The following is a 27,266-nucleotide window of genomic DNA, read 5'->3' as shown; positions in this document are numbered from 1 at the left end:
TTAAAGCACACATGAATAGTTTAAGTACACAAAATAATGAAACGAAACCCATCAACTTTTACAAATCGCTGTTATGAAAATAGACCATATTATATATCGTCAATCAATCCGATATCTTAAAACTTAAATTTTCCGTGAAATTAATATTTCATATTTTTTTTTTAATATATACGAGAATGACTAACACCGAGCATGGAATATCAAAATAGACACGAACAATTGAATTATGTACAAAACGTATATTCTTTTTTCATTATTACACTAAACGTTTAATATTACTGGTTTCATACCGTAGCGTTGGTACACTTTCCACGTAGGCCTGATAGATATGCAAATCACAACTTAATGTAAAAGGCAACTTTTCCATTGGTTTTTATCTTTTTGAATGTGTGTTTTTTTTAAATATAATACCTATTTCATATTATAATAATTAAATCGTCGAATGAATCAAATGTTCTCGGGTGTTTAATAATTTCCGCTAAGCATGAGGCTTTTACCTTATTGAATGAAATCTACGTTTTGTTTACAAAGTGCGGTTGAGGCGAATAGCTATTTATTTTCGTGATTAATTCATTACAAACGTTTGACTATCGACTATACGTTAGAGTCCACTTCCAAGCTCTCACCAAATGGCGGATAAATTTATAAGCGTAATTTAACTCAAAACAACAACACTTTAAAAATTTAAAATAAAATTTAAAATAATCAAGTGTATTCAAAGAAATAATAATTGATTAACCGTGGTGAATTGATAGTAAGATATCTGCATACTCAGCTTATATAATGACCAAATTTTGGGTTATATGTATTTAAGCACATTTAATCCGAGTTTTATTTCGGAAATTCCTTCACTTCATTTCACAGCGTAATTCCCGGCGACTTGCACATGTAGAAAAGAAAATTTTGTCAATTGGGTTTATTTAAATGTCTAATTTTTCAAAAGCTCTTTCATTTCCATGTGTTTTTTTATATCATTCGCATACGTTCAGCCAAGTGCCACCACAGAACAAGACTCAAGCCTTCTGATCTATAGGCCTATAATTGCACCGTTTCATTTCTCCCGATTCAACAACATCCTGGTGTGAAAACATGCCTTTTTTATATGTATGGATTGGGAAATAATTAGAAATGACCAAATTTTGTAGCTTGGCCCAGCTTTATTTTAATAAAAATGAGAAACAAAAATACACAAAAGCTCTTTGTTATATTGACCCAAATGAAATGAAAACAAGGGGGATGGGCTGGGAAAATATTTATCAAGGATTCCTACTAGTTCATTTATTTAGGCTGGAAATGGTTTGGCTTTTTTCGAGTTAGGCCTACCTTTTTCGGTTAAGATTCGTTAACTGAGAAGGTAACCTCCAAAGGTTCCAGTAATTCAACTGTTACATCTAAAAAAATTTGGAAATGTCAGATAATCTATTTCGTTAAGTAATTTTTTTTTATTCATTATTGTTTTTTTGTTTCAAGATTTGGTTTTTAATACGAGGTCGGTGTGAGGGGAAAATTGAACTAAGTGCAATTTATGAGTTAAACCTGGCAGTGCTGTTAATCTACATTTTAAACACTACCAAATTCCTTCAAGTCTTTTTTTTTAATCCTTTACCTATAAATACGTTATTTTCACGTATAAACGTTTGGAATTGACTCGCTTTTTAAATAGTAATCGTCTACTTTCTTCTACCAAAACGGTAAAAAGCAGACTAGGCTGATATTTGAAATCAAGTACGGTAGAAAATCAGCGAGGGCTTGGACATTCAGAACGTGGGTTTGGATATATTGTGGAGGATTCTGTGGATTTTATAATTTTTTATCTTGGTTATTTTGTTAATTTTTCCTAAGGTGTTTTGTGAATTTTTCAAAAATTCAACGGCATTTTAAAAAAAAATTCCCGGATTTCTATTATTTTTTTTTAGATTAATTTCTTGTATTTAGTGTATTTGTTTATTTTGTCGATTTATGATTTTTTTTTCTTTTGCATTTTGTATACTATTCATGGATTTTGTGGATTTGTGATTTTTCTTCTGGTTTTGTAGATTTTCCAAAAATACGGTTGCATTTTTAAAAAATCCACTGATTTGATTGTTTTTATAGATTTCTGGATTTCTCCAAAATTCAGCTGTATTTTAAAAAAATCCAGATATTTGCATTTTTTATGTATTTTTGAATTTTTTGCGAGATTTTTTGTAGATTTGTGAATTGTTCTCATGGTTTTTGTGGATTAGTAGATTTTTTTCCTGGTTTGGTGGATTTTTCAGAAATTCCAATGTATTTTTAAAAAATTCACGGGTTTGTATTTTTGATGGATTTGTGGGATTTTTTTATGGTAAATTTGCTACTGAATTTTGTGGATATGTGGATTTATTAAAAATCCAGAATTCTTTAAAAATTCAAAATCCTCGCAGGATTTTGGATTTTTCCATGTATTTTTGGATTTTTAGAGGATTTTTGTGGATTTGTATCCATTATTTAAAAAGAAAAAATTTTTGAATTTTTCTGAATGTCCGACCCCTCAAAAACAAGCGGCATTGTCAGTGAATCTTCACCATAGCATGCCTTTGACTTTTGAATATTTGCGAATGTTTTATCTTATTCCTTTACATCTAATATCTCGATATAAACACTCTACTTATTGCATACAACCCCGACCAATTTTATGACTTACGCACAATTTTTCCCGAAATTATTTCAACCATTTCGGCACTAAAAGCCACAACGAATAAAAAAATAAAATAAAAAAACGACGCTATATATAGTATAATTTGAGATATAGTCAAACGTTTATACGAAAATTTGGAGGTGTGAATTTACATCATTTTCAATATATTCGACCAAAAAACTAAAAGGTACAACAGGCAAATTGTGAGAGAAATATTTTGGGTTGAAGTCCCCCTCGCTAATTCGTAGGCGTTCATTTTTTAGATCCTCGTTCTAAACTTAAAGTGGGGTTGATTTTTTTTTCCAATTTATTTTTTATATTATCAATTCCGTATTTTTTTAGTCTCTCAAACGTATTGTTTAAGGTGGGGGTAATCAATTCTTTTCGGGTGAGAATTTGAAAAATAGCGAGAGGCGTTGTCAGCTGTTTTTTTGTTAAAGTCGAGAGCTATCATTTTATTAATTCCTTTTTTTTAGTTAATTATTTTTTGTTTTTGGTTGGTTAAATAATATTTGCTATCAGCAACGTTTGTATTATTACGTCCTAACCCGAGGAGGCTTCGATTCTGGCGTGCAGTTTCTTGTTCTGGCGTACGGCCTCCACGTGTTGATCCTGCGACAGAAAGGAATCAGATGCAAGAATTGTTTTAGAATAATGAGAAATAAATTATAGTTAAATCCAGAATATATTTATTTCTAATTATAGAGAATGACGATGTCGGATACCGAGGTCTAGTTTATCCACAGCTTACTCTAAAGCTAGGAGCAACAAACACAAGGAGAACGCAGCTAGCCTTTAAACAGGCTAACGCATTGGACGAACTTTTACGCTGAACGTTTTACGGGCGGGGGGGAAGACAATTTCCGAATTTTCCCCTTCCGACTACAGCAGGCGCTAAAGCGTCTAACTAATTAAAACTGTGCACCAGAAAATGCATGACTTTTGATGGGTTGCGTTCTCCTTGTGTAGGGTGTTGTTTGTTGCTCCTAGCTCTAAAGCTAGGTTCACACTTACCCCTTAAATCGCTTCGTTTTAGATAACTATTTTTCAAAACCAGCGCAGCGTTGCCAGACGTACGATGATTATCGTACACGTCTATAATTTCAATATTTTCTATGGCGTATTATATAGTACGCATTTTTCGATAATTCAGCTCACGCGTACGATAATGTACGATAAGTTTTTTAATTAGTTGAAATCCAGTTAAAACTACCACTTTTTAACATAAGATCTCAACCGCCAGTTTTCAGGCATACGATAATATTTTTCTGAAATCGATAATTTTTTAGCTCTGGTACGATAGTGTGAGTTTCAGGAACTGGCAACGCTGAACCAGCGTGAGAAATCGCTTCGTGTTGGTTCGGGAAGCAACATTACTCGTTCAATTCGCCTTCAAAACGACAAGGCGGGGAAGTAATGGGAATACAATTCTAAATAATGTCAAATAATATTACTATATGTATAGTAAACATGATTAGTTAATTGTTTTGGGATACATTTGAGTATTTTCAAATTTCTGGTCATAGTTTGAAATAACGTTAAGCCTTGGCTATAAGCGAACCGGGGTGAAGCGATTTCGCACGTGTGAACCAAGAATTATTTTTGGCGGTCAAAACTGGCATTCAAACCGACCTAAACTGGATTTTAAGCTCTATTGTGCCTGTGGATTAAGAGCATTAGAGAGGGATTGGAAAAAAAATGCAAAATATTGTTTCGACATAGTCATTCTCCATAGGTAGAAATAGGTGCATTCTTAGTTAAACCCTGTGAATGTGATGAATTATATCATTTTGGATATAATGACTAAAAATCTCCATCCGTCAAAAATGGCAATGCGCATATGGAGAAGGACCAGATATCGAAATATCAAACCATCGATTGTGTAAGTTCAATTTTAAGTAGTGGTATGTTAAGCTATATCCGGTATTTTAGTCAAATCATAAACTAAATGCTTAAGTGGACGACAAATATCTGTTTATTTTTGGTGCCCAACGCTTAAATTGGCACGATCAACCGCGTGTCTAAGCATTTCTTTAAAATCCCTTACTATCGATAGTTTAATATTTTGATATGAGCCTCTACTGCACACGCGCATTGCTATTTTTGACCGATCATGAATTTGATTTGATTAACCCTCTAGTTTAAAGGTTTAAATACATTTTGATAAATAAATTATATTTTAAAATCTGTTTTGAGTGCATTTCCAATTTAGGCTAAAAATTATTTATAAAATTATTAAAAATATGCGATTTAATTTACATAATAATAATAATCAGCTAGGCTAATACCCAAGGCACCACCATAGGCCCAAGTCATCTAGCGACTGTTTATTGCCTTTAATTCAGGTGGCTCGCTATTAGCGTTAACCTCTACAAGTTTTTACGGAAAGGGTAGAGATAACTTGCAAAATCTACGCAGCCATCGTTATCGATACTTATAGCAAATCAGAGATTTGGTTTTTGTAAAATTTATTACAGAATTTTTGGAAATTTAGCTACTGAACATTCACAGGGTTTCCACTGAAAGTAAATGCAGGAAGTGTGACTTACGTGTTCCCGAAGTCTTTTTTGGAGAGCCAAGAGCTGTGCTTCCCGTACACCCGAGGCACTTTCCAATTTCTTGGTGATCGAGTCCAGCATCTCTTGTTGGTGAGCGTCCAAATTTTTGCGCACTTCTTGGACGCGCGCCACCTGCCGTAAATTAACCAAAAAAATCGATTCGTGTTAATTAACAGTAGAACTTTACTCGCCGTTGGTGGGGGGGGGGGGGGGCGAAAAGAATGAACAATCAGGCTAGTTTACAGGTTAAAGGGGGCAAGGAAACCGTGGTCGTTGCCTTTTAGAAATTTAGTTCCAGTGCCACGCCTTTATTTTTGCATTTACTCCCGCAAAACATTTTCTTTTCCTTGTAACTTTTACCAAAAGAGTATAAAGTATGTTTTAAGAAAGAAGTAACTCTTAAGGCCCTTAAAACGAAACATAACTTCGTATCGAGACAATTTTCAATGGGAGATAATTTTGCCTCAAATCGCGGATGGCTACATCGCATCACGGTTAAAACTTTACCGCGTGTATTAATCCGCCTGACGATGTAAAATTTATAAATTAAACTGTTTAGGGATATTATATAAATAGCATGTTGTTGCGAAATTCACTCTATCAAATAAAGAATTAGCTATCTCGAGCAAAACTAACTTAAATTTTATTTCCTAAATTACTCAATCTAAATTAGGAATGATTGTCGAATCTATATGTAACAGTTTTTGATGGTAAATGTTAAATCAAAATTGAGACATAATGATCTTAAATGTGAAATGTTACCGACGTTGTGGGTCCGTTTTTAGAAGGAAAATGGGTGTAGTGCTCGGCATTCGATTAATTTTTATCCATGAATAAAATAAGCTCGGCGATATTTAAATAATATTTATTAAAATAACCAATAGTTGAATAAAAATTGTAAAATGTTTAAATAATCGAAAGTGAATAAGTCTATTATTTAAATAAAACAAACAATTATTTAAATAAATACAACTTTTATTCAAATAAATGCTTGGTTGCGTAAAAAACATAATTAAATAAGTTAAAATGATATTCTTTTTACCAAATAAATCGGAAAATTTGTGGATATTGAATAAACAATTCCGAGCACTAAATGGGTGGGGCTCCTCCCCATAATTCGTCTCACCTTCTTTCGATTTCTCATAATTTAAACCCCAACTACTCAGAAGAGACACCATTACCGTTACGTCATTGTCTTAAATGTCTTTGCGTTGTGTCGAAATATTATCTAATCAACTTGTTTTTAGAATAATAAAACCTTGCTATTAACCAAATCAGAATGATTCCGCATTGCAAGGAGCTATTATAGCCCGAAACATGACGTGAGTCTTTGTGGAAACGAAAAGTGTAGGTACGGGAGGGGGTCCGCCCAGATTACGAAAATCCAGCTTATTCTAACCCGCGTGTACTGGTAATTTCCTTTCCTGCATTGAGCCGCATTGCTACGAAAAACAAGGCAGGTGTGCGAGCGGACTTTTGGGTCCAAGCCAGGCACCGTGAGCGTGCTCTAGCCCCTCTTTTTAACCCCTTCGTCTATTTCGAATATTTTGAGCTCCCGCAAGTCGCCAGTCTCGCGCCACGATTCCCGTGCCTAGTCGAGACACGCCTACCAGTCCCCCTTAATAGTTGATTTATTCGAGAATATCCTTCGACAATTTTTTTATTCCTGTTTCCTTTTTGTCCTAAGCTTTTAAATGTAACCCTTTTATAACAGTGCATAATGTACCTCAGGAAAAATTTGCCATTGAAAACGAATTAAGTAAAAGTTCAAACCGTAAATAACCCACACATATTTCGAAACATTTTGAGCCGATCTGAGTGCTACATTTTGAGTGTTGATCGAGGGGCAGGTCATTTCCTTGATTAATGACGCACCCCTCAAAAGATTAAATTCGATTTAATCGTGATTATTTTGATTAAATTAAAATTAATCACGATTAAGTTGATTAAATCACGTTTAATCATGATTAGAATGTTTAAATCTGATTTTATCATGATTAAATGATTAAATCTGATTAAAATGATTAAATCGTACTTTAGTTTTGATTTTAATGATAAATTCTCTATTCGATTAAATTGATTAAATCGTGATTAAAATGATTAAATCTAATTAAAATGATTAAATCTAATTAAAATGATTAAATCTAATTAAAATGATTAAATCTAATTAAAATGATTAAATCTAATTAAAATGATTAAATCTAATTAAAATGATTAAATCTAATTAAAATGATTAAATCTAATTAAAATGATTAAATCTAATTAAAATGATTAAATCTAATTAAAATGATTAAATCTAATTAAAATGATTAAATCTAATTAAAATGATTAAATCTAATTAAAATGATTAAATCTAATTAAAATGATTAAATCTAATTAAAATGATTAAATCTAATTAAAATGATTAAATCTAATTAAAATGATTAAATCTAATTAAAATGATTAAATCTAATTAAAATGATTAAATCTAATTAAAATGATTAAATATCGTTTAAATGATTAAATCCTAATTAAAAAGATTAGATCATGATTAGAATGATTAAATCTCGTTTAAATGATTAAATCCTGATTAAAAAGATTAGATCCTGATTAGAATGATTAAATCTCGTTTAAACCGTGATCAGATTTTTTAATCTTGATTACCCTGATTTAATCACGATTACCCTGATTTAATCACGATTACCCTGATTTAATCACGATTACCCTGATTTAATCACGATTACCCTGATTTAATCACGATTACCCTGATTTAATCATTTTACTATGATTAAGACGCACCAAAAATGGAAGTGACCTGCCCCTCGGTGTTGATGAGATTGGTTTAAGTGGTTAAAATGTTTACTCCATTTTCTACTTACGAAGAAATCATTTAATAGTAAAGAAAGCTAAATTTGAAGTTTTTAATCTTCCTGATTAGTATTTCAAAGACAACACTGATGTGTCAATACGTGAAACGAACGTCAGTTTATTATTTAATTAGTTAATGAGACAATTATAGTTTTGCGCGAATCTGGCGTCTTTAGTTCCGAGGGCTACTTTGAATACTAATACTAAATATTTCAGTACTAAATTATTACTGAATTTAAAATTGTCAAAACTATTTTAAGCACTAAAGGAGAGTGTAATCTAAAAGTGAAGAGCATTTTTACAAGTTCTCATTACAAAAAAAAAATTCAATGCATGCACTATTTGAAATCAGACAAATAAGGATATAAAAGAGTGTATAGCCTAAACTTACAATGTCTCTTCTTGTACTAAAACTACTTGTTAAATCAGACACGAAAGATTCTGGTGGCACCTTTTTTCCGATACCCTATATTTACACTAGCGCGTACGGTGGTTACCCAACCCCAGACTGATTTGATCCTTCCCCATGCGCTCCGTCAATATGAGGTAAGCCTTGTCAAATCACCGGAAGTACTCCATCTCCACGCTGAAGGAGAAAGGAAATTGAAATCTTATTTTGTTTAATCGGCACCCTCACTTTCCCGGCGTAGTTGAATGTTGACGGGACTTCTAAAATAAGACAACCCGGGATCTAGCCGGATTTGAGAGACGCGACGGTAAAACTTTAAAAGGTAAATAAGACAGAGACAGTGGATGGAAGGATGGGAGACGAAGCTACTTACGTATCCCCTTTGCTTCTCTTGGATGGCTCGGATGTAAGCCTCTCTCTTCTCCTTGTTGATCTCCATTCTTTGTTGGAGGCTCTCCTGAGCCGTGTGCATAAACTGGGTGTTGTGAACTTGCTTCTTCTGCTGAACTTCTTGCAAATGACTCAGCTGCTCATTAATGTTCGTCAACTTTCGGGCCTCGGCTTGCTACAATATGCCATTTCATCCACCACGCGGATAAAATTAGAAAGAGGATACGTTGTTAATAATTACCGTTACGATACTCGCTAGAATAAGGTCTCGGAGCATTTTCCTCAAAACCTGCCTAAGGCACACTGTTGACTTTTTCGGTTTTCGGGGTATAATAGGCCTTTCTATTAAATTAACATTGGCCTTCTTGTTTTGATGTTGCTAGTGCGTCACGGGTGACGTATTAAAGACGTTTTGATACGAAAAGCCCTGGACATAATGTTTAAAAACTGTTCTTCTGCATATTTCGTAACGAATAAAAACCAGTTCAGCAAGCGTAGCTTATTTTATAGAAAGGCCTGTTATAATTTAGGCAGAAATATAAACTTAGAAAATTCAAATTGAAAAACAAATGCATATTATGCTAGCTACTGGACGAAAGAGGTTCAGTTGTCATTTGTAGATCATTACCAAAGAAATAGCTTCTTTGCATAACAATTTCAAATTTAATATACCAATCCTCGAAATTCAATTAAGTGCACTGTTTTCAGAACAGTTAGTGAAGAATTTTTTTCTTAGCTCTTCCATAATGCTTAACATTTTACTCATTAACACTTTTGGTTTTAGCACCTTTAGTCTAAAAATGCAATTTTTCAAAAATTTTAATTGGAATTTCTACGTTTCATAGTTTTGTAAAAAATGCAACGATTTGGGAAACTTTTCGAAAGATCCCTGTACGCGTGGGAATGTTCGTACCTGTCTCCTTTCCTCGGCAGCTTTGAGTTTCTTTTCAATCTCCTCAATGGAGAGGTTGTATTTGGGGAGGATGGCGCTCGTCTTGAGCTGCGGCGTGTCCACGGAGGGCTCGGCCAGAACCAACTCGTACTTGATGCCTCCTTTCGCATTCTCCGACGCTCGAACTTCGGTCGCTGAACCCACACCAAAAGAAACCAAACCACGCATGTGCGCCTTTACAAGTTTGTTCTCTACTTCTTCTTTGGTACGCGTTTATAATTATGTTTCACATAATAGCGTTTTCCATTTGATTGCTCGAGATTCGCCCCGAATGTGTCTCCGACGTCATAGATCTCGCGCCAATCGAATAGAGCACGGTCAACTTTGATCTCGGGATATAGCGGCCAATCCATTCGCCAGCTATAACAAGCTGAACTCATACAGTTTTTATATTGGCTTCAGTGCAAAAACTATTCTAAAAATAATATTCCGCTAGGGGCGCTCAACTCATACTTTGCTCGTAGGTTAACATAGAAACTTCAACGAATGGGTTGTCCGCTAAAGTTGGCAGTGGCTAGAGTAAGACCCAAATGGAACATTCCAAGAACATATTCCCGCGCGTTGTTGTTTTTCGTCTGAAAGTAGTTTGAATTTTCGCGTCTTCGTCTGCCATTTTGCCGATAAATCTAAAAGGAACACGCAAAAATTTGCTCCGATCTAGATCTCGATCCATTGATCCGTCGAAATCGGAAGATCGGTTTTGGGCGATCTCGGAGCACACGAGAACGTGAAATGGAACACGTGAAATTGATCGGAGCAGATTCAAACACCCAAATGGAACATAAAATGTTGATGAGAGCGATCTAGAGCGCTCGAGAGCAGTCAAATGGAAAACGCAGTAAGTGTATCATTTCCCTGTCTTCAAAGTGTGGAACGTTTCCTGAGAGCCATTTTTAGAAAGACCACACGTTTTTGGCAGACTTCAAACCATGGAAAATATGGAAGAGGAATAGCATTTCGGCTAATTTATCGTCTCGGGGTACTTTAAGCCTATTAACTTCCGGAAACGACAATGTCCTGGCTCTTGGAAATATTACTTCTGGGCGATTTCCTTGAATATGTTTTATTGAAGCTATTGCTATTCCTCATCCATATTTGCCACGCTCAGACTAAATCATTATTACTACTACGTGCTCTTTGCCTCGTGGCACTTGTGAGTGCGTGCAATGAACCGTGCCGAGGCCTAGGAGGGACGTCTGTTAATTTGCTTTAAGTGTCTTTTTGGGGATTACGTCAATTCCACGTAACTCCACTAGTAGCTATAGATTAAGCTATAGCAAATATTTGGACTAACTGACAAGCTTATGGAATATAATTACAAGCATGTTCCTTGTCTACCTAATACACGATTGCAACTGTGACAGCGCCACCCACGAGCTGATTGGAAAAGCTCTTTACAGATTAGCGGCTTTCTTTGCAAAGGATTTGTTTGAAACCCTTGATAATTTGAATTTATGCTCGTCTCCTTCAAAGCTAACAATTATTTATAAACAATCTCGAATTAATTAAAGCTTTCTTTAGGTTTCTTAGCGATGTTCTAACGCTAACGAGAAAGATGGTGCAAACAATGGATCTTTAATTTGCTAAAAACAAAAAGAATTAAACCCCGAGCTTGGCGTTGAGATTTCAGACAGTAGAACATCCTTTAACGATAAATAATTCATGGAAGAATCCTGCAGCCTTTCCCGCAAAAGAAACTCGCTCCAAAGTTAAGAGCCCTTTCTTTCAACGCCCTAATTACGGCGGGTCCAATTAATTTGTATCGATCTGGCTTGTTCTTAAGCCCCAATCCCTGTCTTTGTACGGCCGTTCTTAGCGCGCTTAACTAAACGAGTAGGGGGAAAATGCCCGTTCTTAGCGCGCCTAACTAAACGAGTAGGGAAAAAATGCCAGTCCTAAAGAGCCCAGTCCAATTAAGGAATAAAGAAACTGAAATAGAGAGAGAATGAGAACTCACCGACGTATTCGAGGACGACTTTCTTGTTCGGTGGACGCGCTTGAGGAGCGTTCGTAACGAGCTGGTTTTCTACACGCGGGAAAAGAAAAAAGAACAAACGATATAATTAAAACCAGAAAATTTTAGTCATAAATCTCGTTCACACTAGCCAGAGTTTTCCGGGAGCGGCTTCCAGCGAGGAAATACTGCCAATGTGAACACTGTAAGGCCCATACCACCAGTGAGCTCGATGGAAATAAGCGATTTTGCCTTAAAGCGAGGGTGTATGGGTTTTCATCAGTACATTTGGTATGATAGCATCGACTCAGGGAACATTTTAGCATTCCCCACAATCGTATTAATTAACCGATAAATTCCGGATGTAAGGCTTTCCTCATTTTAATGAAGTCTATACTGCTGATTTGGCCTTTATAGGAGATAATAATTTAAACAGGAATTCTCGATAAGCTCCGTATAGTAACGTCGAAAATGTCGGGTGGACTTAAATCCGATTAAATTTTTAATCTGATTTAATCAATATTTAATCTTTTAATCTTGATTCAATCTTTTAAATTTTGATTTAATCTTTTTAATCTTGATTTAATCTTTTTAATCTTGATTTAATCCTTTTAATCTTGATTTAATCTTTTAATCTTGATTTAATGTTTTTAATCTTGATTTAATCACAAGTTAATCTGTTTAATCACAATCTGATCAGCTTAATCGTGATTTAATGTTTTTAATCTTGATTTAATCACAAGTTAATCTGTTTAATCACAATCTGATCAGCTTAATCGTGATTTAATGTTTTTAATCTTGATTTAATCACAAGTTAATCTGTTTAATCACAATCTGATCAGCTTAATCGTGATTTAATGTTTTTAATCTTGATTTAATCACAAGTTAATCTGTTTAATTACAAGTTAATCTGTTTAATCACAAGTTAATATGTTTAATCACAAGTTAATCTGTTTAATCACAAGCTATTCTGTTTAATCACAATTTAATCAGCTTAATCGTGATTTAATCGATTCATCGTGATTAAATCGATTTAATCCAATTTTGGAATATATTTATTTCTAAATCGCGATTTAATCATCTTAATCATGAATTAATCATCTTAATCCGCTTAATCCCTAACCCGATTTAATCGTGATTTAATCGGCTTAATTCCTATCTCGATTTAATCCTGATTTAATCCATTTAATCATCTTATTCATGATTTGATCGATTTTAATCGATCAAGGGTGCAACTTAATCATGGAAGTGAACTGACCCTCGACTTCTTCATGAGTTGGTGCACGATTCGGAAATTGAGGTAAAACGTTACCAATTACAACTGACAAATTGTGAGTGTTACCAGGCCATCTATCGATCAAAATTGTAAATTCTTTATTTCCGTTTATCTCGTGCGATAAAACTTAATCACACCATGTAAGCCATAAATAAATAATAACTTTTTCAAAAATACGGTGGCTTATAGACTGCTAGTTTAATAATTTTTGCAATTATTTATTTATGTAAAAACTATGGGTCACTGATCCTTGGGAAAAGGAGACGTCAAGGTTATTGGCCTCTATTGTGAAGTCCGATCAAAAGGTGTAGTTTGTATGTAGCCGTTGAAACAATTATAATTTTGATTTTGGTATATACCACGACCAACTTGATTAAGCACAATAGCCAGCGTGTAATCAAAGTTGACCGTATGTATAAGCGTATAAATAGTATAGATTGAGCGGGGAGATAGAAAGCCAAAGGCGTTTGACGTGATTGCGAGTCAATGATAAAGGCGAAAGGGGTGCATAATTTTCCGATTTGGCAAACTTAATGATTTTCTAGTTTGATTGTTTAAAGCGAAATTGTTTGATATCGTTAAATTGGCTCTAGTTTAGTCAATTTATAAAGGGTTTATATTTATATAATTTAAGAGGAAACGAATAGGGATCTAAACCTTTATAGATATACGACTATTTATAAATTTTTAAGAAACTATCGAATATTTATAGTGTTTACTGACAAGGAGAGTACCCGAGGTGTTTATTGCCGATTTTGTTCAAAGTCGGGCGTAATGTAGACCTATATGAGTTATTAAGTTGCCCAAAAGGAGACGTTGCACTATCCATTCGATTTGTCATGGCAACCGAAATGTTTTTGACCACTTAAAACAAAATTTTTACTTATTTTACCCAAAACCTGTTAGAATTTTACCCTAAAAATTGTTACATATTACCCTAAAAATTTTTACAATTTTACCCCAAAAATGTTCCAATTTTACCCCAAAAATGTTCCAATTTAACCAAACTTGATGAAATTACCTAAAATGGGTCCAAATTACCCATTTCGTGATTTTAAAATTTTTAAAAACCCACAAAATCCCATGCTTTTTTAAATTGGAAATTTATTTGTTTTAAGTGGTCAAAAACATTTTCGGTTGCCATGGCAAATCGAATGGGTTGTGCAACTTCTCCTTTTGGGAAATTTCATATCTCATATCGGTCTACATTACACCCGAACAAAATCGGCAATAAACACTTCGGGTACTCTCCTGGTGAGAAGACCGGTCAAAAGGTAGTTTCAAAAATATATCCTGAAGTTGGGATTTCTGCAAAACTGTATAGCCCTCGAAGTTATTTATGGCGGCTTGATGTCGAGGAATGAAGCTTGTCCACTTCGGAAACACACTTTGGGTGTAAGCTTACAGTTTATCATTACTAAGACTAACTTCTGGCATTTTAATAAATGAGCTCGAATACGTTGTTTGAGTTATGGGTGGACATAAGGTACGGCAGGGGGCGATTTATTCGTCCCCCATAACTTCCCCCACCCTCAAATATCGTCTAATGGTTCGTTCCAAAGTGGACTCCACCCTTGACCATGACTTTTACGAGTAGTCGATTTAGGAAAGTTTTAACGCTCAGCAGCTGCGTCGATGATCTAAAAATAGTCGCGTTGGTCAATTATCCGCCACCCGCTATACTTTGGTGTCGCGGTTCTAAGCATTGCCTACGTCAGCCTTATTAGCGGTTAATAATTAGGGACATTTTAGTAAGCGGTATTTAATGTCTGAACAAACTTCTGGAAGGATAAACTTAAGTTAATTTCGCTAATTTGAATTTTTAATCTGTGCGGTAAGTGCCGCCAGTTTTGAATTTATTTCCCAAACACGGGTAAATTATAAATCCCGTGTATCTTGAAAAGAAAATTAAGCCCGTCAATGAAACGAGTAGAAATATATCTTTCAGTGAAACTTAAAGGGCTTCTTTTAAAAATTTTGGTTTAATTTCATGTAGCTTCTCGAAATACGTTCGGATATCGTATCTTAGAAATTAAAATTGTATATTTTTAGCGCTCATAAGCTATGTTTCCGATAGTGTTTTAAATACCAAAGAAATATAAGTTTATATCGATTCATTTCGTGTATCTGTTTCAAATCCACAGAAACGTCATTTGAAACCTAGCTTAAAGAGAATATAAGCTCTAGTATTTCATCCTGCCCGTAAGGTTCCAATATTGTCCGCTCCCTCCTATGGCTTTAGACATTTTCGGCACTGCTTAGTGTTTTGTTGCGTAGGTAATCCCCAAAATTGAGCAAAGGTCAAGCGAGTCTTATAACCATTATTTGAGAAAAGGCATTTTTTCCTTTGTATTTATAGTAATCGCAATACTAATCTAATAATCGAAATATATTATTAAAAGGTTTGAAAAAGTTTTAAATATTAAGTAATAACTTAACATAAAAATAATCAGAATTCTTATTTAACATTTCTTTCAAAAATCACGTATTCGACTTGCTTTGCTTTTGCTCTCAGGTATCCTAAAACTTTCTCATTTTATCGTACAAACTTGATCTCTTTATAATGTATAAATATTTATTTTAAAAGCTATTTTTGAGGAAATCGGAGCAGGGCACTTTACGGCATTTGGCCTTATTTGGCGTTCTCGGCAGAACGTGCCAAGCTTCTCTTCCTTTCAAGGTTTTTCCGGCCGCAAACGTACCAAGTCGTCCTTTTATTGATTGGGCGACTGGCGCCTTTTAATATTCGTGTGCGCGCCCAATTCCATCTGAACAGGAAAGGGCCAACCTGCCTTTGTCCGCTCACTTCCGATGCAAAGACGCGAAACGGGCTATACAGAAGGATATGTACGTGAAAGGGCGGGGACTCAAATGAACGCTCCTTCTTGCGGCTAAGAATAATTATCTATTCTAGAAATTCCTCGCTAAATCGGACAAACCCTTCACGAAGTCTACACTGGTACTTCCGAGGGTCCTTCACTAGGATTTGCAACTCTGGCTATTTTTGATTTTAACCTTTGTACAGAGAAATCTAGCGTTTTAGTTTTCCGGTAATGGTGTCTAAAACTGTAGATATCTCTTTGTTTGTTGAATTTTATACAAAATGAAAAGTATACAAATTACATGATGATAAATCACAATAAAATATTCTGCTTAGTCATTTCTTTGTTGCATAAACAAACGGGAGTAGTTTCATTTTAATGATGCCAATAGGGCATATTTCAACTGATAGATGTCAGTGTGATTTCAAAGTAGAGAGTCAACCAGGTATACTATTGTCCGTTAGAAAACTAACTGCTATCCGTGGGTACGCTCAGTAACGCTCATCAAATACATCGATGAGTAATCGATGCCAACATTTTGTTATTGTACGATTTTACGCGTTTCCGATTTGACGTCACGATGGGCATCCGATGCTCATAAAAAAAACCATATCGGAGAAAAGTTTTTTTTTATGTCTTGACGCGTCGATGTTTACAGGTTATCTGGCAGAGGAGTTAAAATTATACAACTGTAGTTAATCAACAATTCTACTGGTTTGGTCATTTGAATGCATATCATTTAATTGGAATGCCTCAGCTACTGCAATGGCCGTTTTCGCTTTTTTAATAAAAGACTGATCGTTGCAACCATAGATAAAATAACTTCGTATATAGATAGGAAACTTCAATGGGGCAAACTGACTATCACGAGATTGCCCTGACATCTAGTGACTGCGCCAGTTGGCTGTGTTCTCAAGAGCGTAGAACGTATTGAGGAATTTGAGGTCGGAGTTTTGGGAATAAACGTATTTTGCAAGGTAAATGTCTTCAAATATACCAGAAATAGCGTTTAAAACAAACTTGAAATCTTTACTGAATGCTATTTCTTTAGTGCTATTTTTTAAATTTGCTCTCAGTTCAAGAAAAAAGTACTTTTAATACATATAGCTCACTTAAGCCTTTGCAACTGGGATTGCGTTACACCAAGGTTCTAGTACGGACTTCGAGTAGTGCGAACTTCACCAAATAATATTATTCGGGTGCCGCCACCAGATGTCGGCGAAAATTCTGGCGTCACTTCTACAACATTAAGTTTCCTATCTATATACGAAGTTATTTTATCTATGGTTGCAACATTAAAGAATATTGTCATCAACAAGTTCGTCATTTACCAACTCATTAATAATTGAAAATAATATTTTTCAATTCCTCTGATATTCGGGCCCCGTAACATTTATAGCCGCCATCTTTAAAAGCAGCGCTGACTAGAAATAACACCGTTCAGTAACTTTCTACGTCACTATGACGACAAGCACTCATCAAGTACAAACCGATTTTTCCCAGATTTGCGTTACTCAACGTACCTTGTAAGTTTATAAATTGTAGGTTAAAATAAAAACTTCGTTATATTTGCATATATTGTCGTAAGTTTATAATTACTAAATAATTAGTGTGTCAGTTCATTATATTCCGTGGGTTAAAACATTTACTAAGAGCCATTTGTATACGGAGCACACATTTTTGGTGGACTTCGGACCAAGTCATTAAGCCTAATACGTGCTCTTTGCATGGTCGTCATAGTGAGCGTGAGCATGCCGAGGCGTTGGGCGGTGCTTGCTAATACCTTTTTAAGTTGCGTATTTTTCTCTATAGAGGCGCTTATCTTTTTGGGTCACTCCACACGAAGCTATTATTTCGACCAATTGACACACTTTCCGATTGGATATCGTAAAAAATAATGCCTCGAAGAGGCTTTCGTAAGAGCAGACTATATTGCTTAACGCCCTTGAATGACATTCATTATGTCCATTCGTTTTCCGCGATAAAGGCGACGCAATAAATAAATAACACCGGTATCAAAGATACATTCACTATCCGTCTGTTGACCGAAGCTTCCGAATTGGTCACTCAGTCTAGCGACACGTCTCTGACGTCAACGTTCTTGGCCAGACGAGCGGTGATGCTATCCTTTAGGGGGAGGCGATTGATTACGTGGGTGGATGGCCCTTCCGCTTTCAATAAGAACAAACGGGTCAGTTGCCACGAAAGGTTAACGAGAGATATGGTGAGCCTATAGTTGGCTCTAAGACTGGCCAATTTACTGACCTCCCCGCTGGTCAGAAGTTTAAGCTGATTGGAGTTTGGTCGGTTTCTACGCGGGAATCTCGCCAGGGTCATTCGGATACTTAAGCCCGTCATGTTTGCCCGAAGCGATCAGGAAACCGATACGTCCGAGTCAAAGGTTTGAGGGAACAAGTTGCCCCAGGCTTTTCCGCAGAGACGAGACACCCCATTTTTTTGGTTATTAAAAGAATTTGATTTAAAAAAAAAACGTTCAAAACACGCATGCTAGTTTATATAAAATTGACACCTAATTTAACATACCTTAGTACTGAAAATAACATATTCTTAAAATATTTATTTTTATGGTTATATAAATGAATTTATATCATTTAAATACTACGCGATTGAATTTAGGTGACTATCATTTCCATAGTGCACGACTAGTCCGGGCATTGGCTACGAACAGGCTAACTGCATGTGCTAGATACTTCTGAGTATCTATATGATTATTATGTATTGTATTATGACACTCGAGTGAGGGGTGTGGCTGGGTCAAGAGCCAGTCGGGTTAATTAAGTCGTTAATATTAATGAGATCTTGAGCGATGCGCTGCTTGCTATACTTTAATTGAACCGACCGTGCTGTATCTGTAATGCAATTTATCTGTCTCTAAAAGGGACGATGTCCATTTCGTTTTCCCTCTAGGCAAGGTTGTCACGTATTCGCGATTTTTCAAATATTACCCTTATGCCATTATTAATTTCGGTAATTTTCATAAATTTGTATTACCTATTGCGGAAATTAAGATTTTCGACAAATTTATTGACCCCTCGTTTTTGACTGTCCGACAATAGGCGAAAGTGTTGAATAAAGTTTCATTTGGTTGTAGAAATTTCACGTAGAAAGATTTTTATAAATCTTAAATTAAATAATATAAAATAAATTCCTATTAACTATGATATGTTACCTAATATTTTGGTAACCCTCCTTATTTCCTACATCGGATTTCATAATTTGCTATTTGTAATTAGAATTCCTGTTTGTGGATCTGGATTTCCCACATAAATTCGACAGCTCAGGATGTCGCCAATGATAATTTTTAACCATACTATGGGTTTTTGTTAACACTATTTAGAGTGTGTAACGTGTTAATTCGTTTTTAGTTGAGTTCAATCCTCTTTTGGAAACGTCTCAAGCGGTGATCCAACATTTGGGCATTTGACTTCACGAAGACCAAAGACTCTTAATGCAGTCTATGCAGTATATTGTAGTACCAACCAATGTTACCTTAATTCTACCAGTTTATCTTAATTTCTTTGGTCAAAAGTGGCAATCAAAAACGTAAACAGGGTTTTAAGGTCTAGTGTGATTCAGGCAGTAGAAGTAGCTTAGTTAGCTATAACCATTAAGTAAAATAGGTTAATAATCAGCTAGGCTAATACCCAAGGCACCTAAGTCATCGCCTATCATCTCAAAAACGAGGTTTTCAAACATCTGGTAACACAACGCGCCTGCTTTTGATTGGTCGCCTGCTACTGCCGCATTAGCGTGAAACCAATTACGTGCAAAACACTAGTCAAAGGAACCACGGAGCAGGGCACACAGCTTCACAGACAAACAGAGCAACGGAGGAAAACCACACGCTATACGTGGTAGAGTGCCCGATCTAGCGCAGAGGAGGGTGCACTTTTCCCTTGAGCAGACAACAACGTCTAACTTTAGAATTCCTTGATCGATATTTAACTTCTTAGTTTTTTCTTCTCCAGTCCCTCTCTCTCCAGAGGGAAAAACCGCAATTTACAGTCTTTTTCCCTTCTTTTTCCCTTCTTTTTCCCTTCTTTTTTTCGTTCTTTCCTCGTAGCCTCTGTAGGCTGTCTTCCCCGCTATCCACTACTTTTTCATATATGAAATAAATGGGGGGCTCGTTCCAGAACCCATATCACTCTTTCTTTTCACTTTTAGCCGTCTCCTTCGTGCTCGGCTAACTTCCCGGCACTCCCCCTGGCGGAACATTATTTCGATGTAGGCGGATCTTGGAGGCTGCGGAGGTGGACATTCTTCGTAGGAAGATTTCCATAATGCAATTTCTCATTTGATCGAATCACCTTATTTTTATTCGGCCACTTTCTCGTAGAACCAGAGATTAATTTATATGATTGGTTAATCAAAAAACCATAACTGAATTAAACATTGTCCATTCTTTTCTTAATATTTTAAAAAGACGAATTTAATTTAAGAAAATGGCTTTCATACAGGGTGTTTTTGCCTGACGGAAATTTGGGGGACTGAATTCGTCCCGTTTTTTGTGGCTTGGATCCCTAAAACTACTCCACAATAAAGAAAGGTCAATAAATTATATTCTAACATTTTATAATATTTATTATATTATTTATATTCTAACATTTTATTATATATATTATATTATTATTTATATTCTAACATTTTATTATATATATTATATTATTATTTATATTCTAACATTTTATTATATATATTATATTATTATTTATATTCTAACATTTTATTATATATATTATATTATTATTTATATTCTAACATTTTATTATATATATTATATTATTATTTATATTCTAACATTTTATTATATATATTATATTATTATTTATATTCTAACATTTTATTATACATATTATATTATTATTTATATTCTAACATTTTATTATATATATTATATTATTTTTTATATTCTAACATTTTATTATATATATCATATTATTTTTTATATTCTAACATTTTATTATATATATCATATTATTATTTATATTATAAATTTGTCATTATACCTAATTTAAAAAAATTACAAATATTCATGTATGCATATAAACTTAAGTATAAATAAATTGCCTTTTAATTGTCACTACTGATATGATTGCAACCGCCTATCGAAGTTGGACTGTAATGTATCGACATCAGGCTGCTGGTATGTTGTTTCCGTAAAAACGCCAATCCCAAGGATTACATTACCATTATTTCGTTGTTTAACATTCATTATAATAGGAATTCCTAAGGAAGACTGTGGTGGCCCTGATGGTTCACATTTAAACGGCGTAGTTTATCGATAAACTCGGCGTCGATTCAACATTAAGCCTAGGCTCGAATAAAGAGTTCACAATAACCCATTTTCTCTTTTTAACCATTTAAATAAGTAAATTTATGTTTAACTGAATCAATAGCGTAAAGCACATTTGAAGTTCATCAACAATTTCAGTGAATTAAACTAATTTATTTCTTTAAATTCATATTGGAAGGTCCTTTTTCTGGTATGTTTATTTTCCGGATGAACGTCTTCCATATTTTTGTGGCTGTGGCTTCGTAGTTGTACGGCCAATCAATGAACTTGAATATACCCGTTTATCTAGGTACATACGCAGTACGATACAAGTGTATATAATTTATTGATCATAACTTACTTAAAGTCATTTGAAATAAATTCTAAATTTGAGGTGAAATATAAAAAAATTATGTAGTTTCTCTTTCAATTTACTGGTGGGTTTTCCTCTGCTGTACGTAAAGGTTGTATTGCGAAATGTTTTTGACTAAAGTAAAGGCACCAGAAATAGAATTTTTGATTTATGGCATGGAGATACAAAATCATACAATATCAATTGAAATTGTATATTTTTGTAAAGGCTAGAGATGATTTATATAAACCGGAAAATAAGTATGCAGCAAGAAAACCCCCATTGTTCTGGAAGCTAAGACTGCAAGAAATTTCGACGTTACTATGGCAACTGTCCTATAACAAGCGCATTATTTGAACATCATAGAGCTGATCAATATATGCTAATGTATAATTTCATAAAGAATATCTCATTTACTAATTAAAGACAAAAAATGTTGTAATATTAGACTACATATTTTATCAACAATGGTCTAATATTGTCTTTCTAACAATACCTTTATCTCGGTTCATCGTGAAATTCCAGCGCTCAATATAAACAAAGCCAATTAATTATATTAACAGGGACGCAACTCCGCAATTTTCATTAACAGCAGTTTTCTGGCCTTAATGTAATAACCAACGAAGTAACAAATTTGTTTGGCATTCACCATCAATCCATCACAATATCAATGAAATAGGTTCTCCCTTTTATGATACGGCTCATTCTCGTTTGTTCCCTCGATACGTAACCAAAAAAAACCTCCAATATACTAACTAAATTTGGAGTACATATATAACTTTCTTCTTTGAAGATACGCGAGTTTTGACGCGTGATAGGCCGAATAGAAATCGATTTCTAGTAGAAACGAAACAGTCTTTTAGCCTTTGATGGGAATAAGGGATTCCCGGAAGGCCAGCGCCCCCTTGATTCTCATTACCGAACTAACTCCGAAAACTGGAAGGGAGAGAGATTCCGTTGAAGAAAGAAATCGACGCTAGGGGGAACTTGATGTATTTTTTTTTCTCCTCGGGCTGTCTTTTGTTATTCCAAATAGATTTTTTTTCGTAGCCAAACTGCAATTTTAAAAAGTTTTGATTTCACCCTCTGTATTTTGTTTCTTGATTCTTTTTATTCTCGCGAGGGGGCGTTTCAAAAAGAAAGCGACTCTCCGTTGGCTATAAGCGAGTTAGGCGATCCACCGCGGAAGAAGCGGAGCAGCTGCGTTTGAGCGCCTCCTACCGACGGTGGAATAAACGATGATTTTATTACAATGCCTTCTTCTGCCGTTTTCCATTATGTACGCGTTTAGCCATTGAATCACCGAATAGTTTAGTGGAAAGTAGTGGAAGGAAGTGAAGTCTGCGTAGTGTATGATGGGGATTGTTTCGGTGGTGGAAGCCTTTGTTATGGTCTCATCTCCGAATATGTCTTTGTGTGGTTTGGTAAAGATACCATTTTTTCCTTACACTCCACTACGTTTTTTTTTGTTTTGCGGGTTTTTTCTCTAGTGCAAGAGATGAGCAATAAGAACCATGTATATGCTAAGAATCCTGTTAAAGGCATTTGCTAGTTTCCAAGTGCTCTGAGCTTTTGAGCCGCATCCAGGGACTTGTATTAATCTTACCACTTCTTCTTCCCCATCTCACCCTGATCCGAAAAGTGCTATTCTTTCCGAACTTTTCCGCAGACTTGTTTAGTAGTTTCCTAACGCTTGTACTGTCGTTGACTTTTCACTATCACTAAGGCAGGGTAAAGATATAGGTATTTGATATTGAAGTTTCGTTTCACGTTGGTTTTTTGCATTTTAATCTGGTAATCCGGGCTATTTCTGACGTCGAGTGATATTGAAAGTAATTAATTATCATTTCACTGTGGGAGCAATACCGTGATATGTCTGCTATAGAATGTAGAATTATGTTTTTATGTAAAACCTACCAACAAAATAAGGTTGATTAAATTCCATTAAAACTGAAGAGCTGTAATAAAGGTGAACCAAATTTAATTCCAAAAGTGGATAGATCCAAATTCATTTTTGATTGAAAATTAAAATCTTAATTTTTTTATATTTGATATAATTACAATGTATGAAAATTTATTCCAATTTGATCGAACCTTTAGAAAATTCAAGATTTTTCTCGTTTGTAAATTTTGTGATACGCTTAAAACTGTCTAATAAAATAAAATATTAATTAACTGGAAATATTATATAACTATAACTGCTGAATATTACAATGATTTCCTAAAATTTGGTTATAAAATTATATCGAAAATTAGGCATAAAGATCGAAAATTACAATCTAAAAAGTGTTATATTTGATACAATTACAATTAAATTAATCTTTATTCCGATTTGATCAAAATTATTTGAACCAAACTGGATGTATTTTTATCCCAGCTGGTTCCAAATTTGAACATTGTGCCAAGCTATTTTCGTAAGGGTAGCGTATTTATTGCGGGCTCTTCATCTCTTTTACGGAACCGCGCGAAAAGATCAACAAGGGTTTTACTACGTGTCTTGAAAATGGTAGAAGCCGTCAAATTGCCTTTCCTCCGAACATAAAGAGTTGGCCGTGCGATTCCGTCAATCTAATTTCGTCGATCTGAAACCTTTCAGCGTCGCTTAAAGGCGTCTGCACCCATCTTCGTCCCTTCTCTCTTTTCTTATTGAAATATTTCTCATTAACGTCTAAGAGATTTTCAAATGAAAAGCGAGAGGGCGCCCCGTACCTACTTTACGGAATGGACGTGGAATTTGCCAAAGGCTTAGGCGAACCGAGCCTTCATTACTCCCATCCCGCCGTTGCGTCGCAGTTTCTTAATAGCTTACTACCATCGACTCGAATATTCTCGCCTCCCTCCCACGAAACTCGGGTTGGCTTGTTGCCTAGCAACTAAAGCGGAAAGTCCCCGGTACACAGCAAACGATCGGTTCTCCGACTTTCTCCGTCGTAGCGTGCGTGCGGGGGGGATGAATAGACGACGCCAAAATGCCCCCCCCCTGACTTTACTATACGCTTCTTTCCCCTTGAAGAACCCTTCCCTGCCAGGCTTTTTTAAATGGAGTACTTTACACCTAATAGTTTAAGTATGTGGAAAATTAAAAGAATCAACTAGTCCTAGTAGCAGCAACCCCCGACCCTGCGTACGCTCTTTATTAAAACGACACCGGATCGTTTCCACCCTGCTCCGGGCAATTGTTAAAAGATGTGTTTTGCATATCATTTTTTTCTCGACTTCAAAAAGGAAGTCAAACTAAGCTTGTATAGTTTCTAAATTGAAGTTTGATTCACAAAGTACCCTAAATTTTAAAACGTTTTTTAAATTGGATGAAACATTAGTAGCGTTAATTTGGGCGTCAGTTATAATTCGATTAAGAAAACAATAGCATCTTGTTTTCGATCCAGTCTGAAACCAGCTTAAAAGCGTTTCACTAAATTAAAATACCTCTTACGTCATCGTAACAAAATGGCCGCCACCCTAAAAATATATGACGTCATTTTGTTACGTCGTCTGCTATTTTAATCTAATGTACAAAAAGTAAAACTGCTCGAAAACAATTTAAAATGTTTAAATTTTCCAATATTCTAAAATAGTTGACTCAAATTCGTTTAACTTCTTGGACACCCTGAAAAATTTCTTAATGTTGAATATCCGAAAAAAACCCAGATATTTCACCATTAAAAATAACCACGGTTTCTAGCTTTATAATGTTTTTTTCTAACACGGTGATTTATGTACGAAATAAACGCAAAATTATTGATTTTAGTAAACAGAGGAGAAAAGGCTTTGGCTCTTAGAAGCGACACGAGCGCTTGCGAGACAACGCCCTAGTTTCGCCTCGAATGCCAGCTCATTTATTTGGTTTCTTTTTTCTATCGAGCCAACGACGATTTAGCCAATTTTGGATTTTCGTCACGGAGATTAACATTTTTGGAAGACCCGCGATATCACTAGTTTACCCCTTTATTTCTGGAAATTCGAGCCCATAGCTTCGAAGTCAAGGAGGACATTGGGAGCTGTTCGATTATAGAAAAGAGGCTAATGAACCGTAAACGCTTTTGCCGGACGCGGCTCAATATGCAAAACGAAGTTTGCGGCAACGAAGGGTTGCTGTCTCGCCTTCTAACTAAACCCTAATCGATTATCTCTAACGGGTTAAAAATAAAAGGGACATTTGTTTCGACGCTCTGGTTAGTGTCCGACCGATTTAATCTCTCAACGGTCTTACGCGTACGTCAACGTCTAGATTTAGTTTTTTATTAAATTTATATGGGGTATCGACTGTTGCGGTAGTTTCGCACTCGACGGAAAATTAACGGCTTAACGTTGGGCGTTAGCGGTAAAATTTTCCGCTCTGCGTTTACCGCCGCAATTTCGCAACTTTAAAAAATATTTTTCCGTCGAGTGTTGACTTAACTTAACTATTGTTTATGATTTAAAATTAAACCGTTGAATATAAGGTGTTTTCCACAAAAGTAGTTTCAACATATCACGGTTAGCGCACTCCAATTTAATGGGAGGTTACTCGTGACGTCATTGCACGCCTAATTCTCAAAATTAGGTCGTTGATGACAGCGTTTAATATGGCTATTTCAATAAGTTATCGAGAACACATTATTTACGCGTGCTTATTTACTTCCGAGAGCACCTCCTATTTTAAACATTAAGAAAAAAGAAAATGAATCGCGCGAGACTTACTAGTCAATTTATTGTTGCCCTTGAGATTGACGCTGGCTGCGCATGTTTGACAGAAGCACTGGACGAGCGACTTCTTGACCACGTCGAGCATGATGGACGTTCCGACCATGTTGGCGACACTTTAGTTTGTTTTTACCCGGATTCGTACAAAAAACAGGAGAGAGGAGAGAGATAGTAGGCGAAGGATCGGTACCGCTCCCGAAACAGGATCGGAAGGCGCCTCGTGGGAAGGGATAAATCAAGGAAACGGAACCGCTAAACCTAAAAACAAGCTCTCGTCTGCGCGGGTGGCGACTCTGGAAAGAATCAACGCTTGGAACTGCGGGAAGGGTCGGAGTGAGATCTCGCGTCGCGAACCGCCGATCGGTTTCTGCAAGCTGCTCTTCTCCCGTCCAACTCTCGAGCCTGTCCACACCACACCCTAAAAATCGGCGTTGAACGACGACTGCAGCGACTCGAAGCGGTCACTCGCCGTATCCAGTGCAATGCGGCGGTCAGTCTCTATGGCAGAGAGGAAGCGAGGACGCTGGCTCGGTTCCTCGTTCCGAGTCGTCAGACGGGCGCCGCTCGTGACTCAGCCGACGTAGCGGCGACGCCACTGTCGCCCGGCCTCCCCAATACTTACACCTACCTGCGGCAGCCACTTCGGACTCGTGTGTCTCCCAGTATTTCCTATACCCCAGCACTCACCCCTACCTACCCCCCTCTCTCTCGGCTTGGGGGGTCTATGGTATAGAAGTGCAGGAGACAATCGGGGACCAGTCAGGACCTCCCTAAAAATAACAGAGCTGGAAGAATCGCGACGCGCTTTTTCGCCCCTTGTTCTTCTCCTCTCTCTCTCTCTCTCAATTCTATCTTGGCTAGCGTTTTGGTAAATCGAATTTCGCAATGGCAATCGGGGGCATGAGCTTTATTTCGTACCGTACTGTCTGTCTTTTTCGTTTCGTTCTCGGTCCTGGAGTAAAATGATCACCTTTTTGGGGCCCAGTAAGAGGGTGCGCTATTTTAGTTATCCGTCACTCTTGTATTCCCAAATCTTTCCTAAGTGATGTGACATCACATTCCCTACATAGA

General features: G+C 35.9%; 1 protein-coding gene across 1 annotated transcript; it reads right to left on the bottom strand.

Moving 5' to 3' along the window:
• Positions 1-1,133: 1,133 nt before the first annotated feature.
• LOC149936394 (stathmin-3-like) lies at positions 1,134-26,736 on the bottom strand. Its single transcript, XM_090181442.1, has 6 exons — positions 26,193-26,736; positions 11,773-11,841; positions 9,777-9,949; positions 8,847-9,038; positions 5,209-5,349; positions 1,134-3,271 (listed from the first exon to the last, which is right to left on the bottom strand). The coding sequence occupies exons 1-6, from the start codon at positions 26,299-26,301 to the stop codon at positions 3,203-3,205; spliced, it is 753 nt and encodes a 250-aa protein (XP_090037568.1). The 5' UTR covers positions 26,302-26,736; the 3' UTR covers positions 1,134-3,202.
• Positions 26,737-27,266: the final 530 nt, after the last annotated feature.

Source organism: Leiobunum rupestre, chromosome 7 (assembly GCF_980474605.1).
Source record: "Leiobunum rupestre chromosome 7, qqLeiRupe1.1.hap1, whole genome shotgun sequence".
NCBI lineage: Eukaryota > Metazoa > Arthropoda > Arachnida > Opiliones > Sclerosomatidae > Leiobunum > Leiobunum rupestre.
Note: the sequence above shows the minus strand (reverse complement) of the source record. Positions and strands in the feature narration are given on the sequence as shown.

What these genes read in the sequence shown, in the direction of transcription:
- LOC149936394 (XM_090181442.1), bottom strand. Translation starts at nt 26,301, where the DNA reads ATGGTCGGAACGTCCATCATGCTCGACGTGGTCAAGAAGTCGCTCGTC. An exon ending in GGGCAACAATAAATTGACTA is followed by an intron (nt 11,842 to 26,192) that starts GTAAGTCTCGCG and finishes TCCCGCGTGTAG; the next exon opens with AAAACCAGCTCGTTACGAAC. An exon ending in CTGCCGAGGAAAGGAGACAG is followed by an intron (nt 9,039 to 9,776) that starts GTACGAACATTC and finishes GGCATATTGTAG; the next exon opens with CAAGCCGAGGCCCGAAAGTT.